At 45.3% G+C, this 13,247-nt stretch overlaps 5 protein-coding genes across 6 annotated transcripts; 2 read left to right on the plus strand and 3 right to left on the minus strand.

Annotated features, from left to right (window-relative positions):
- Positions 1–1,638: 1,638 nt before the first annotated feature.
- Positions 1,639–3,069, plus strand: LOC131282137 (corepressor interacting with RBPJ 1). The gene is made up of 3 exons (XM_058311537.1): positions 1,639–1,786; positions 1,862–2,142; positions 2,209–3,069. Exons 1-3 carry the CDS (start codon positions 1,715–1,717, stop codon positions 2,876–2,878), a joined length of 1,023 nt encoding a protein of 340 aa, XP_058167520.1. The 5' UTR covers positions 1,639–1,714; the 3' UTR covers positions 2,879–3,069.
- Positions 2,999–5,125, minus strand: LOC131282136 (COP9 signalosome complex subunit 1b). 2 transcript variants are annotated; one of them, XM_058311536.1, is made up of 3 exons: positions 5,042–5,125; positions 3,550–4,943; positions 2,999–3,455 (listed from the first exon to the last, which is right to left on the minus strand). In XM_058311536.1, exons 2-3 carry the CDS (start codon positions 4,882–4,884, stop codon positions 3,381–3,383), a joined length of 1,410 nt encoding a protein of 469 aa, XP_058167519.1. In that variant the 5' UTR covers positions 4,885–4,943; positions 5,042–5,125; the 3' UTR covers positions 2,999–3,380. The 2 variants fall into 2 exon arrangements, with proteins under 2 accessions (XP_058167519.1, XP_058167518.1); XM_058311535.1 differs by having other exon boundaries at positions 3,550–4,899; positions 5,042–5,065.
- Positions 5,126–5,562: 437 nt separating this feature from the next.
- LOC131281770 (rhythmically expressed gene 2 protein) lies at positions 5,563–6,876 on the minus strand. Its single transcript, XM_058311120.1, has 3 exons — positions 6,722–6,876; positions 6,490–6,572; positions 5,563–6,122 (listed from the first exon to the last, which is right to left on the minus strand). Exons 1-3 carry the CDS (start codon positions 6,874–6,876, stop codon positions 5,563–5,565), a joined length of 798 nt encoding a protein of 265 aa, XP_058167103.1.
- Positions 6,877–8,665: 1,789 nt separating this feature from the next.
- LOC131281403 (uncharacterized) lies at positions 8,666–9,655 on the plus strand. The gene is made up of 3 exons (XM_058310732.1): positions 8,666–8,972; positions 9,060–9,320; positions 9,396–9,655. Exons 1-3 carry the CDS (start codon positions 8,666–8,668, stop codon positions 9,590–9,592), a joined length of 765 nt encoding a protein of 254 aa, XP_058166715.1. The 3' UTR covers positions 9,593–9,655.
- Positions 9,656–9,732: 77 nt separating this feature from the next.
- On the minus strand, positions 9,733–13,002 carry LOC131281401 (DNA replication licensing factor MCM4). Its single transcript, XM_058310730.1, has 7 exons — positions 12,820–13,002; positions 12,195–12,745; positions 12,026–12,124; positions 10,975–11,954; positions 10,539–10,905; positions 10,023–10,475; positions 9,733–9,929 (listed from the first exon to the last, which is right to left on the minus strand). The coding sequence occupies exons 1-7, from the start codon at positions 12,902–12,904 to the stop codon at positions 9,834–9,836; spliced, it is 2,631 nt and encodes an 876-aa protein (XP_058166713.1). The 5' UTR covers positions 12,905–13,002; the 3' UTR covers positions 9,733–9,833.
- Between the last annotated feature and the right edge of the window lie 245 nt (positions 13,003–13,247).

A 13,247-nucleotide genomic window follows, 5' to 3' on the forward strand; every position in this document is an offset into this window, starting at 1 on the left:
GTGATACGCGATCAAGCAGATTAGCTCGCGTTCGGTGGCCGCTTTGGCTGAGCCGGAATAGTCGAGCTTTGCAAATCGCTGTGCGACGATATCGAAGTGAATTACGAGATTGTTTGCGAACTCCGAGAAATATATATCCACCGTGACACTGATGCACGAACCAATTATTAACACATCGATGTAGAAGATAATCGTTAGGCCAAACACCAGCGGGTGCTGGTAGTTGTAAGGAAAACTGTAAAAGAAACAACATTCATTCTACATTCTCTATTCTTTCATTTACTGAGATGTTTCATACTTCGTCGGGGTGACGAATCGGAGCTCTCCGCTTTGCACCGACAGAGAGACACTAGTCGAAATCGCATTCAGGATGAACAGTACAATTACGGTCGTCGCACTCATAATGTAAATCCGTCCAAGTTTCGCATGAATGAAATGGCACTTTACAAACCGATGCAGCTCCTCCTCAGCTGCACCTACGTGAACGTGAATTTTTTTAAACGCCTCCATCAAGGCGTACATATGCTCGCGATCGCTCAAAAACATGTTGAACTTTACCATCACGATCGGGCACGATTGTATGAACATGATTTCATCGCAGATTTCCATCAATCCCGAGGATCGATTCGGCAGGGTGTACGCCAGATGTAAGAAAAGAAACATGCAGAGAGCGACACAAGTGTACCAGACCCGCAGACGGCTGCCAACCGTTGGCCGCTGGTAAACACCACAGAATTTAAGATATCGAAAATAGCTCTCCGGAAGATGATCCTCCGAATGTGCCATCACGCCTGCAGTTTTATCAGAAAACTAATTATTACACAATTGTTGTTGTTGTAAAGTTAATAGAAACTTTGAGCCGTGGTGACTTTTTCGTTTCTATCTCACAATTAACATGAATTCCCTTCGATGCGTCTTCTTTTATAGCTGCTGATTTCTATTGAAATAGCTATGGATAATCAAGCCCGTGTAGGCCAGCAAGGAAACATCAAACGGACTGTTTGTTTTAGTTTCAGTCCATCGATGTAAGGTATAATTTTATAAAATCGTAATGTCTCTGGACTATGGTTTACAAAAGCGTGCAATCTGGATGCAACAGGCGAGGACGTTTAATTACCTTCATAATTCATGGTGGCGGTAGAAGGAGATCGATTTTCCGAAGTTTTCATTTTGTGTCCGATGTTTTTCCAGATGAATTGACTAGATTTTTTTGTGAATTGTAAATAAATTGTTACTGTATTGAAACATGAATTTTGCTCCTGTTCCTCTGAAGGTGAAGCTTGCAGGATATTTTAAATATAAAAACTTGATTATATCAATGAAAACTACATGTTTAACATAATTGTAGGTATTTGGTGCCCGGTTTATTATTGGACAATTATTTTATGAGACATTCTCGATTTTATTGAAATTTATTATTTTTTATTATTTTTAAATAGCGATTTTTTCAGTTGAATAAAGCGACACCTTGAATGTAATTATAGAAACATACCTTACCAAACTACAATAAAATGGTTATAACAAAACATCGAAATCTACCGTCTACAGTAAGGTTGATATAGCTATTAGGAAATATGTAAGCACCTTGAAAAAGGATGACAGCTCAATTGTCAATCTATAAAAAAAATACAAGTAAAACAAAACAGTCGAAAAAGCAACTAGAAACTGCGTATCTTTTCGATTCAATCCTCTTAAATCGCAATTATCAGTCAAAATGGGTAAAGGATTCAATAATTACATGTGCAAAAAGTTCTTCCATCCTGCCTCAAGGGATAACTTGAAACGGGTATGTCGCAAATCTACCGATCGAAGCCAGTTGCGTTAATTTTCACGTTGTTTACCAACCTCTTACGCCCCTTAGGTATGGATGGCGGAGCAGCAGGCGGAAGCATACAAAAAGAAGCAGGAAGAACTGCGAAACCAATATGAAAAGGAACAGGAACTACACGACAACAAAGCGATGCTCAGCAGGGATAGCAAGGACAAGCTGAGCGTCAATTTCATGTACGAGCTGCCCCCGGGCATGAAGAAGGAACGCGAACAGGAATCGAACGAATCCGAGTACAAGTTCGAGTGGCAGCGCAAATACAATGCCCCCCGCGAAAGCTACTGCAAGGGAGACACAGAAATCCGCGATCAACCGTAAGTAATATCAACACGCCAAGTTTGTTTCCAGTGCAACCTTTGTGTACGTGCCTTCCGTTGCAGGTTCGGTATCCAGGTGCGTAATGTACGCTGCATTAAATGTCACAAATGGGGACACATCAACACGGACAAAGAGTGCACCATGTACAGCCTTTCGATGAGCGAAGCGAAGAAAATCCATTCTGAAGCAGAGGCCAATCAGGTACTGTCCAAAGGAGAGCTGGAGCAGCAACTGCGCGACGACGGTCTAGCAATGAAACGATCCGCGCAGGAGCTCGTCACATCCCACAAGCTCGTAACAGACCCGGAAGTGGAGCAAGCAGATCCCGAAACAGAATTCATACGCTCGCTGACCAAAAAGCAAAAAAAGAAGCTGCTAAAAAAACTGGAAAAGATCGAAAAGAAACAACGTGCGTCGAAGAAGAAGCACAAACGACGATCTAGTAGCTCGAGCAGCGAAAGCAGTAATTCGTCCTCGTCCGATTCGGAGGACTCTGGTGCGGTTATGCAGTCAACGAAAAAGAAGAGCAAAAAACAAACCACGCATAAATCAGACAACCGGCACGACGGCCGCAGAGAACCCCGCGAAAAAGGTAACGAACGCAGGGAAAAGTATCGACATCGCAGTCGATCCCGCTCACCGTACGGCGGTGCGTCGCGCAGTAACGAGGCGAAGCACAGTAAGCGTAGAGATCGTTCTGCGAGCCCGCGCCGGGATCGAAGCAGGCGTTAGAAGACGCCATATCCCCATATACCCCATATCAACTGGAAGACACTGGCTCACGGACCATGAATATTATCCCACACCAAATGCTGTGCCCTAACGGAGAACTAATTTGCAAAAACCTTTTTTTAAGACTTTAGTTTATTGAAAAAATTTTAAACTTCGCTCAACATATCGTATCAATAGAGCCCGAGCAAGAAACTGAATTCAATGAGTTGCCTTTGAAAACACAAACCATTCCGAAATTGTCACTGATGGTGAGGAAGCGTAACACACGAAATTAAGTGGCGTTTACTTAAATATGCACTGAACTGATAACATGTTGCGTTGCGAAAATGGTATTAATGCTTTCGTTTCGCCTTCAGTACTATTGCTAAGTTACTTTTGCTTTTTAAACCACAATGCCTGTGTTCCCACAATCCCTCCCTTTCTAGCACTGTCAAGGGCGTAAGTATTCTTATTTGGATTTTCTTTTGAAGCGAACGAAAAAGTCTTCCTCGGTCAGATTTACTCAATTGCGCGCCAGCAAACCACTGGCCGGGACACAAATTTCCGCACCATGAGCACTGCTTTCGCGTGGCTGATTCTGTAAGTACAGACACATTTCATTAGCGCGTGCAACCGAGCGTCCCCATGCGGCAACCCTGGGCGTCCCTAGTCGGGTAGGCCGCCCACTATACCTTCACATGAATGTGACGCCTAACCATGGCCGCCCGCAGAATAAGCATGCGTGTGCGGCGCTGAAATTCCTTGCCCACATTGATCGCCTTCTCGAACGTGGCGCTCCGCTGGTCAGCCTCCTTGGCATACAGAATTTTATTGTGCGAATCAATTCGCGCCTGTATCTGCCCGTCCAGGATCAGCTGCATCAGCTCGTTCTCCAGTGCCGCCACCGAGCGGTTGAACGCAGTGGCCATCTTGCGCATATCGGCCGACATGTACGGGCTGAAGTACTGCACCAGCGCCCGGTTGCGTATCTGTGTGTAGAGCGCGTTCACGTGCGGTGCGATGTACATGTCCAGCAGGAGATTGTCCTTGATTTCATCCAGCAGCTTCAAGCACGAGTCGTACTTGGACTCGTAAAACTTAAAAATGATGTCCCTCAACTGCGGCTCCAGCTCGAGAAATAGCTTGAACGAACTGCTGGTGGTGACGTTCTTCAGCTCCTGTCGGTCAAACGTCGCCAGTGCGCACAACCCACCGTATATGGCCACGTTGTTCGTAGAGATCATCTCCGGGAACTCGCAATGGTCGAAGTTGGCCTGCAGAAAGTGTTTGGCGGCCGATTTGTACTTGCGCGTCGCCAGCTCGGCCAACCCGGCCGCACACTTCAACCGTGTGATCACAGCCTGGTTCGGGTCTTTTTCTTTGTGCGTTTCGGCGATTTCCGTCGTGCCCTCGGCCTTCGAGACGTAGCTTAGCACGTGGGACCAGTTTTGAAGGTAGATCGACACTTTAATCACGTTCAGACACATGTTTACTACGTGCTTACCGCTGGTGCAGTAGTCCCGGGCCCGCGAGTAGCACTTAAGGGCATTGGAAAGATCGCCACAGTTCAGGTAGTGATCGCCTAGGTCATCGTGCCCTCGACGGATACTTTCCTTGATCGAGTTAGCTTTGTAGTTTTTCAGATCGCAGTCCAGCTTCTCCAGCTTCAAGGCGGATTTTTTACTCTTCGTCTCAACCCAGGCCGCGTCGAAGGTGGGTATTTCCTGCGACCCGCCCGACTGGGAGGTCACGTCGGGCAGGAATAACGCACTAACATTATCTGCCAGCTTCTTGTGCAGATGCTGGTACAGTGTCACATTGTAGGTCGTCGTAACGTAGTTTATTGCCATCCGTAGCGCCTCGAGCCGCAACGATGGACAGTGGTCCGCCACATAGATTAGGCGATGCAGTTTTGCCAGGCCCGTGTACTGATTAGCAAGCAATTCCAGATCTATCGAGGGATTTTCCACTATATACACATCTTCCTCGTTGTTTTCGTTATCTTCTGGCTGAACATCCACCTGCATCGGCTCGACCGCGTTCTGTGGAAGGAAGGAAAACAAATGCCGCGTCAGATCCCAGATGCCTTCGGTCGCAATATTTTGATAGGAATAAGGCCAGTTCCGGTGGAACGACTAAACAAAACCAATTGCAAAGTTCTCCGCTTCATTTTCCGCAACTTACCGCAAAGCACGCTGGAAGGGGCATTTTGTAAAACCTATCCCGAATAGCTTTGAGAAGTGAAAATATTTTTCTCCGCAAATCCTTTCTTTCCTTTTGGTGTGGGCCAAGGTTACTGATATGAGGCAAAAGGTTGGATCATGGCAGCCTTTTATGTATCTTTATCTTGATTTTGACAAGTCCAAAAATGTACGATTTTTGACAGTTTCCTCTGTTCAAATTGTCTGTTGCTTTTGATACGCGGGTAGGAAACCTACAATTGTTTTCTAAAGTTCCAAAAACGCTACAAATTGTACGAGTTCTGCTCACTTTATTCGATGAAAAAATGTTTTAGTGCAATCATATGGTTGTAAGATACTGTTCAATCAATATGTGTGGCTCAATTATGTTGAGTGCAAATCAAAATTTCATTAATAATCAATTAATAATCATTAATAACAAACTCCGATTGATTAGCTTTGTAAAGATTAAAATTTATTAACCAAACATTTAACAAACACTTAAACATGTTCCTTTAATATCAATCACCATCTCATGTAATCGTTCGATATCTTTTTGTGGATATCAAACAGACTAGAAAACACATGATTATCCTCAACCAACTGACCGTACTTTCGCGTCAACTCTTCGGCCGACTTCTCGTGCACCAGTAAGCTGTACCACCCGGCGTTCCGTGCGCCAAAGTAATCCGTCGCCGGTGTCGCACCGATGTGCAGGCACTCGTGTGGCTTAAGGTCTTTTATCTCGGCCGACTGCATGGCACGGTCGAAAATTTCCTTCGACGGTTTCATATAGCCAACGTCGTACGAGTTGAGCACAAAGTCGAAATAGTGATTAATTTTCATATTTCGCAGCAGCACGTCCAGCCGGGGATCGAAGTTGGAAATGACGCCAAGCTTAAACGGTGGCTCCTTGTGCCCGTTCGACTCCACGTGTCGCTGCAGTTTCAGATAGTTCAGGAAGTCAACCGACCCATAGCAATGCTGCCAAAAGACGCTCGTCTTAAAGTACTCCATGAAGTGTTCGGTCATCTGCTCGATCTTTTCCGGTGGAGTGTTGTGTGTGCCGTTTTCGTTGAATATTCCTAAAATATTCAATTGCTGTAGTAATTCATATTTTGCAGGTACTTTCCACTCCACGCCGAAGGCAATAAAATAAATCATTGACCCCCTATCCGCTATCAGATCGATCACATAATCGAAAGCACTGCCCGTCGTCGCCCAGATTCAACGGCGGCCAAGTTTACTGATAACGAGTACCATCGGGAATCCTATCGTTCACTGGGCCATGTGCTTCGTGAGATCTACTGACTTTTGCCACTGACCCACATCAACGTCATTTCAATGTTAACACAGAAACTACAAATCGAAGACCCTTGCCTTTTAACGGGGAGTTGCTGAATCCTGGTGGGTATTACATTACGTAACCCTGGCGGAGCCTACGCGACTTACCGTCTATCATCATTTGCCACCATTGTTTGTACGTTATTTTAGTCTTCAGTCCAAAGTTCGGATGCAGCCGATTCATTTTGCGCCTATCGGATAAGGAATAGAGGGAAATAAAAATAAGTTTGCAAAAAGTAAGAGAATCCCCGCTATCTAACCAGACCAACGCGAATTATCGTAACAGGGCTCAATTCCAGTACGCATCTGAGCATGTGGCACGCGTACTGCGCAGACTTACCAGCTTTGAATGTAGTTCGAAACCAGTTGGTTGTTGTTGTTGCTTATTCCGAACATGGCCCCTATTTCGCCATATTTCTTGCCGGGACTGGACCGAAACTGTAGCAGCGTGTTGTGCACGTCGAACGTTATCAGGCGGAACCGGGACAAGCTCATGGTAACGGCCGGTAGATTTCAAATAATCGCAATAGCCCCCCGAAAGAATGACGACTCGCACGACAGATAGAACGGCGGGACGGGACAGAACTCGCGTATTACGATGCGTTCGGTTCAACAGTCGCCAACGTAATAATACCCGAACCGGCGTACGCGGGACCACTTGAGTTTACGGAAAAATGCTGGCCCCGCATCGGTTTCACCAATCACCGCACGGCCAAGCCTTTTCGTTGTGTTTGCCCAGTGAGGCTGTGTGCTCGAATGCTTATCTCATTGATAAGACCGGCCAATGTTTTGGTTACTGATTTGTGTTTTCGAGTGTTGTCGAGTATGGATTCTGCAGTGTAGGCTGTATCAATATTCTTCCCCAACGACTGGTCTACAGCTTCTGATCTACACGCTTGATCGTATTTTAACGATCAACTTTCTTTCCAACCAAATATTAAATTGGTTGTTTCTCTCAACTTCCCCAGTATTTGAATATCTTGTTGCAAAAATGATCGTCTCTTTGTTCAGATGAATAATGTCTGTTTGTCTGTCCAATATTTTACACGCCACTTGCATTGCGATAACGAAAACATTGCACTTATCTATGACCGATATCGCCAAGAGTTCTGGATGGCACGCGCGGGTGCGTATATCGCGAAAGGCAAACAAAACAAATCTTCAAGATGCGATGTCTGTGTCGTTGAACTAACTTAATGCAAATGAAACACTTCCTCTAGTCGAGACAGATCTGTGTCAATAAAAACTCTGAACCTTTTTTTATGCTTCTTTCGGCGTGTTTTGTACATTTGAACAAAACACCTTACAGTGCGTTTTCTATTTTGGTTGGAACGATCGGAGGCTGCTGTTGTTGTGATCGTCCAATTGAAAGCCACGTGTTTGGATTCAAGGTCAGTTTTGTTGATTTTTGGAAAACAAACTTAACCTTGATTTGGACGCCTAGCGGAGAGTTAATCGTTGCCTTGATCTTACCACATGGAACTAGATAAGGACACCCTATTTTTGTCTTGCTGTTTTCGGTTCAATTGAAACTTGTCTGTTGTAAAACAAAGCACGAATTATCGTCTTGTATAAAGTAGTAATCAAAAAGATCAAACTTTTAAAACAATCAAGCGGTATGTAGAAGTAGTATTAACACGTTCCGTACCATGTCACCCGTATATGGGTGATGCTATTATTCGTGTAAAACATAGATTTTTGTATGCTCCATACTATTTTTACCTCTTCTTTAACGCCCTTCTTCGTTTGTAAAAAACAAGCAAAACTCGTCCTTTGATAGTATTATTTTTGGTACGGAACGTGTTAAGGATTTATAGAGACTTTGAGCCGTTTGGCTTCCTTCGCCACTGTTCCCAGCGATCACAGTATCTACCTCCTTTCGAATTAACTAATAGAACGTCAACTAATAGAAGCTTTCCCTTCTGGAAAACTCTCATTACTTCTAGCTTAGCACTGCAGAAAAATGGCAATTTTCCACTTAAACGAATTACTAAAAACATAACAAGTGTTTTAAAATGTTCATGTTCCCCACTTTCAAAAATAATCAAAGTTCCTGTGGCATATTATTTATGCAAAGAGGCTGTTATTTAAATTCAATTTTTTCATGAACCATCAAAATTATTATTCATATTATTTTATGTCATCCAAGCGACCAATTAAGGGACTTCAACACTCGGGAACTTTTCAACTCTCCCATCCATGTTTTTGTTTATGCACGTTGCATCTTTCATTCTACACATTACCGTAAGCATCTAATACGGTAGACTCGACAAACGCTCGCAAAATGTGTTCAACTTTTCAAAGATTACTGCCTCGGATTCGCAAAGAATTGCTCAACCCATCAGTAAGACTATTCCACGATGAATTCTCGTCGAAAGTTCCGCTGGAGGAGCAGCGTAAAAAGGATAAGCGTGCACCCGAGAACATCCCTAGTGCCCGGTCAATCGCTGCAAAGTATCAGGTCTTTCGGGACGTTGATTCCCCTGTGATTCTGGATGTGGACGAAGAACGGTTGCTGCACGAAGCTGGATTATCTCAGCCTGAGAAAAAAGATGACCTGCCGGACATGTACAGTGGCATTGACCTTAGTCGTGAGTATTTTACCGGGAAAGTGTTTCCCGTTAATCAATTGTGAAACACCCTACATGATTTTTTTAACGCCTTTATCAAACTTACAGGTGGAAAGTCGGGTGTGTATGAAATAGAGGATTTAGTCACAGTCTTGAGGTTAAACAGTGCGATCAACATCTTCGTGTGCACCGTACCCAAAGACATCAAATACGTCGATTACTTGTGCATAGTGTCCGGACGGAGCGTGAGGCACATGCGTGGGCTGGCGGAATTCGTTCGCAAGGTGTACAAAATGAAACGACACCCGACCGATTTGATACCGAAAATTGAAGGCGAATCGAGCAGCGACTGGATGGCGTTAGATTTAGGTAGGACAGTCCTCCCCAGACAACGTTTTGTGGATCAAATCTTATCGATTTCTCTTTTTTTTCATCTTTCCACAGGAAACATAGCTTTACACATCTTTTCTGAAAAGGCCAGGCCACAGTACGACTTGGAATCGCTCTGGAGTGTTGGTTCCGAGTTTGATAGAGAGTACAACAAACCTAGCGAAGAACTGGTGCAGCTGTTTGAGAAACATACTATCTACTTGAACGATTTGAAACCCTTGAAGAAAGAAGGAGGAACCGTAGAAGGGTAGTAGAATAATATTAGGTGAAAAGTTAGTCGAAAAATTGTAAAAATAATAAAATATCATATGAGAGAAGGGAGATTTCTCAATAGAGGAAAATAAAAGTATCCGATTTCTTCTTTTGTAAAATCCATGACATTTCAATACTACCATTTTATTGTGGAGATTAATAGTAAAGAGAAAAACAGTTAAAGTATGAGTAAAAAGTAGAAACTTAAGTTTAAAAAATCCATTAATCGACGCAACACACTTAACAAACTCGAATCGTATTGTTACCGACGATTACTATTACCCCTTCATCTTGCAGTTCCTTGAGGGCATCCTCAAACTGCTCCTTGGTGATAAGCTGGATTGAAGTGAATAACAAAAAATTAAAAAGAAAGTTAGTAACACTGTTAAAACCCCATTTCCCGTTACCAAAATAGAAGAAAACACTTACCACTTGAGAAGCCTCTTTAATTTCACCAAACAATTTCTGGTAGGGAATGGTGGAGATCTTGCCCTTCGATTTAAGGCTCGATTTGATTGAGGCCACCAGCTCCGCACGCTTCTTGCGCGCCGCACTAGACAGTCCCGTCGTAAGAATGCCGACGTCAATTTTACCCGAAAGCGGATCGGTAGCCGATTGCTTCAGTGCCTCCCGGTGAAGGCGCCACGCTTCCTCAACGTCGACCACGTCGACGGTTTCGCTCAGGCGCACTTTAGCGTGAGCCTCCGCCAGTCGGATCAGACTTTCCAGCTGGCGAGGGTAGGCCGAAATTTGTCCCCTACCCGCACCTACCTTTCGCATGTCGACGTACGCTTGAATGAGTCGTTGCTGTGCTTCCTCCGAGAGGACCGGGTTGATGTGTTCTTTTGCGTAAGCGATGTAATCACGCAACACACTCATGTCCTAGGGGAGAACAAAGAATCACCGTTAAAATCTGAACATCAACGACACAAAAATCAAACATACCACTAAGGTATCTTCGTTCTCTTCCCGTGTGGCGTAGTACATCGAAACCAAATGTGTCGCAAGGCGCCGATCGAACACCTCGTCCTGCGGATCCAGTACCAGAAAGATCAGATCGAACCGAGACATGAGCGTGTGCGGAAGCTGCACATTATCGATGATCGTTTTGTTCTTGTTCCACTGCGACTCGGATGGATTGGCTGCGGCCAGAATAGATGTTCGTGCGTTCAGCTGGCAGATAATCCCAGCCTTGGCAATGCTGAGCGTTTGCTGTTCCATCACTTCGTGCAGCACGCTGCGCGTCGAATCGTTCATCTTGTCGAATTCATCGATACAGCACACTCCATTGTCGGCCAGAACCAACGCGCCACTGGAATCCAAACGAGAAAGTTAGATACATTTCAATCCAGCCAGCAAAAGGAGTCGAAGATTTACTTACGTTTGCAGCACCAATTGGCGAGTTTCGGCATCTTTCGTAACGTACGCGGTCAAACCGACGGCGGAAGAACCACGCCCGGACGTGTACTGCGTGCGCGGCACAAGATTATACACGTACTGCAGCAGCTGGGATTTCGACGTGCCCGGATCACCACACAGCAGGATGTGGATTTCGGCACGGAAATTTTGCCGCCCCGAGGTGGCCTGCTTCTTTTTCGACCCACCGAACATCTGCAGCAAAATGCCCTTCTTAATGTCGGTATTTTCGTAGATCGATGGCGCAATGCAGCGCACCAAGCGATCGTACACGTCCGGTTTCTCGGAAATACGCTTCAACAGCTCGATACGTTCCGGCGGGAACATGTGATCCTTGCCCTCTTCCTCCTCGTACAGGCGCTTGTTGTCGACCTTCCGGAAGTGCAGCACATCCACGTGCGTTCGGTATATCGACTTCATGCTCGACTGGCGGGGATTTTCCTGTATCGGCATTGCCTTGTAGATGCCCGTCACGGTCACCCGGTCACCGGGCTGAACCTTATCGACCAGATCTTCGTGCGCCATCAGTAGCACGTTGTGCGGCGTTTGCCCGGCCGCCATATCATCCGGTGATTCCTGCAGCTTGATCAGCTGACGATCGGCAAACTGGGACCGGTTATGAATCAGCTGGAAGCAGTGGTTTGTGTTGCAGTGCGAGCAAAGCGTTGGCTCCGCAATGCGTCCCCGTTCGAGCTCGACGGCGGCGGTGAAGCTGCAGATCGAACACTTGAAAAACGCGCAGCGCATTTCGGGCACAATATTCGACGTGCGGATTACCATTCCACTGATCGTGATGATCTGATCGATGTCTTCCGGGTTCAGTGCACGCATGTTGCGTGTCTTGTCCGCGTTGAACGGACGTACTTGAATTTGGTGATCCAGAATAGCCGCAGGGTATCGTTCAAAGAACATTTCATTCACGGCGATGTCAAGTGCAGGAATAACCTGAGAAATTTTAAACGTTTAGTGGGTGACAATTTAGTGAAAACTTTCTTCGTCGTTCTTCAGAAACTTACGTCTTGTGGATAACAGATCAATTGACGGTACAGCGTCTCATCGAACGTTTTCAAATGGGCGCAGTTGAAGTTAAAGTATGGTTCCTCAAGTGTATGACACTAAAATATAAAGTAAAGGAATCTCATGTTAATTTCGATTCCCACTGTCCATCACACGTTTTCAATTCACCTCCTCCAGCTTTTGCATGTACAACGGTTCATTAAGATTGATTCCTTCGGTCAGCTCATCCTGTGCCGCATCCGGATCGATGTAGCGCATTATGAACTGCTTAAACTTGGCCATACACTCGGTGACGACCACATTCGTGCCCCAAACCACCAATCGGGGTCCGGCGGCCTGCTGGTCACCAGCCGACTGCTGGCTTTCTTCGGCAATCGGGTCCATTCGAGCGTCCGAGCTGCCCACATTCACCTGCCGGGGGAACTTGTCCACGCGCAAATCCGGACGCGTCCGCATCGGTGTACCACGCACACCGGAACGGGGCGTACGAATCGATCCCATCGAACTTGGCGTCCCATAGTTGAGCGGAGAACTCATGTCGATTTCGCTCATGCCGACAGCGCGGGCGTAAGGGCTTGTGGCCTGCACGATCGGTGCATCCGCCGCCGGCGACGTCGGTACCACTACGTGGTCCGAACTTTCCAGCACCACGCTTGCGCCATTCTGGGGCATTTGGGTTCCCATGCGCAGCGGGGTTTCCGTTTCGCTATTAGAAGTTGCTGCGAAAAACATCACATAGAATATAAGTATGCAATAAACTTTGAACCAATTACGAACTCGCACAGCTACGTACTCTGCTTCTGTGGTGTTTGCTGTGTATTTTCCTGCGAACTATCGACCCCTCGGCGACTGCGGGTTGATCTTGCCGGGCTCGACATGATGGAGAACAATTAAATATATTTCACCAAACAAAGAAAACGATAAACGAGTAGTGATCGTAATTTTAAACAATAAAAACTTGGACCGCGCAGGGAACGCACTTTCAACTGGAATGCAAAGCAACGAAGTGTCTGCATAAACAAAAAGCGCGCGCTTTGCTGCTTTGAGGTAACAAATATTACACAAAATAAAAAATTTCAAGAAAGCCGAATGAAAATTCAAGGTAAATACACACTTTTTAATGTTCTTTTTTTATTTTGTTTCTAAATATTACACAAGTATGATTCAATATGAGTACAAAAAATTATCTTAATTGTTTTGAGATCAAAACTTGAACGTTAT

The sequence above is a fragment of the Anopheles ziemanni genome, chromosome 2, assembly GCF_943734765.1.
Source record: "Anopheles ziemanni chromosome 2, idAnoZiCoDA_A2_x.2, whole genome shotgun sequence".
NCBI classification, from domain to species: Eukaryota; Metazoa; Arthropoda; class Insecta; order Diptera; family Culicidae; genus Anopheles; species Anopheles ziemanni.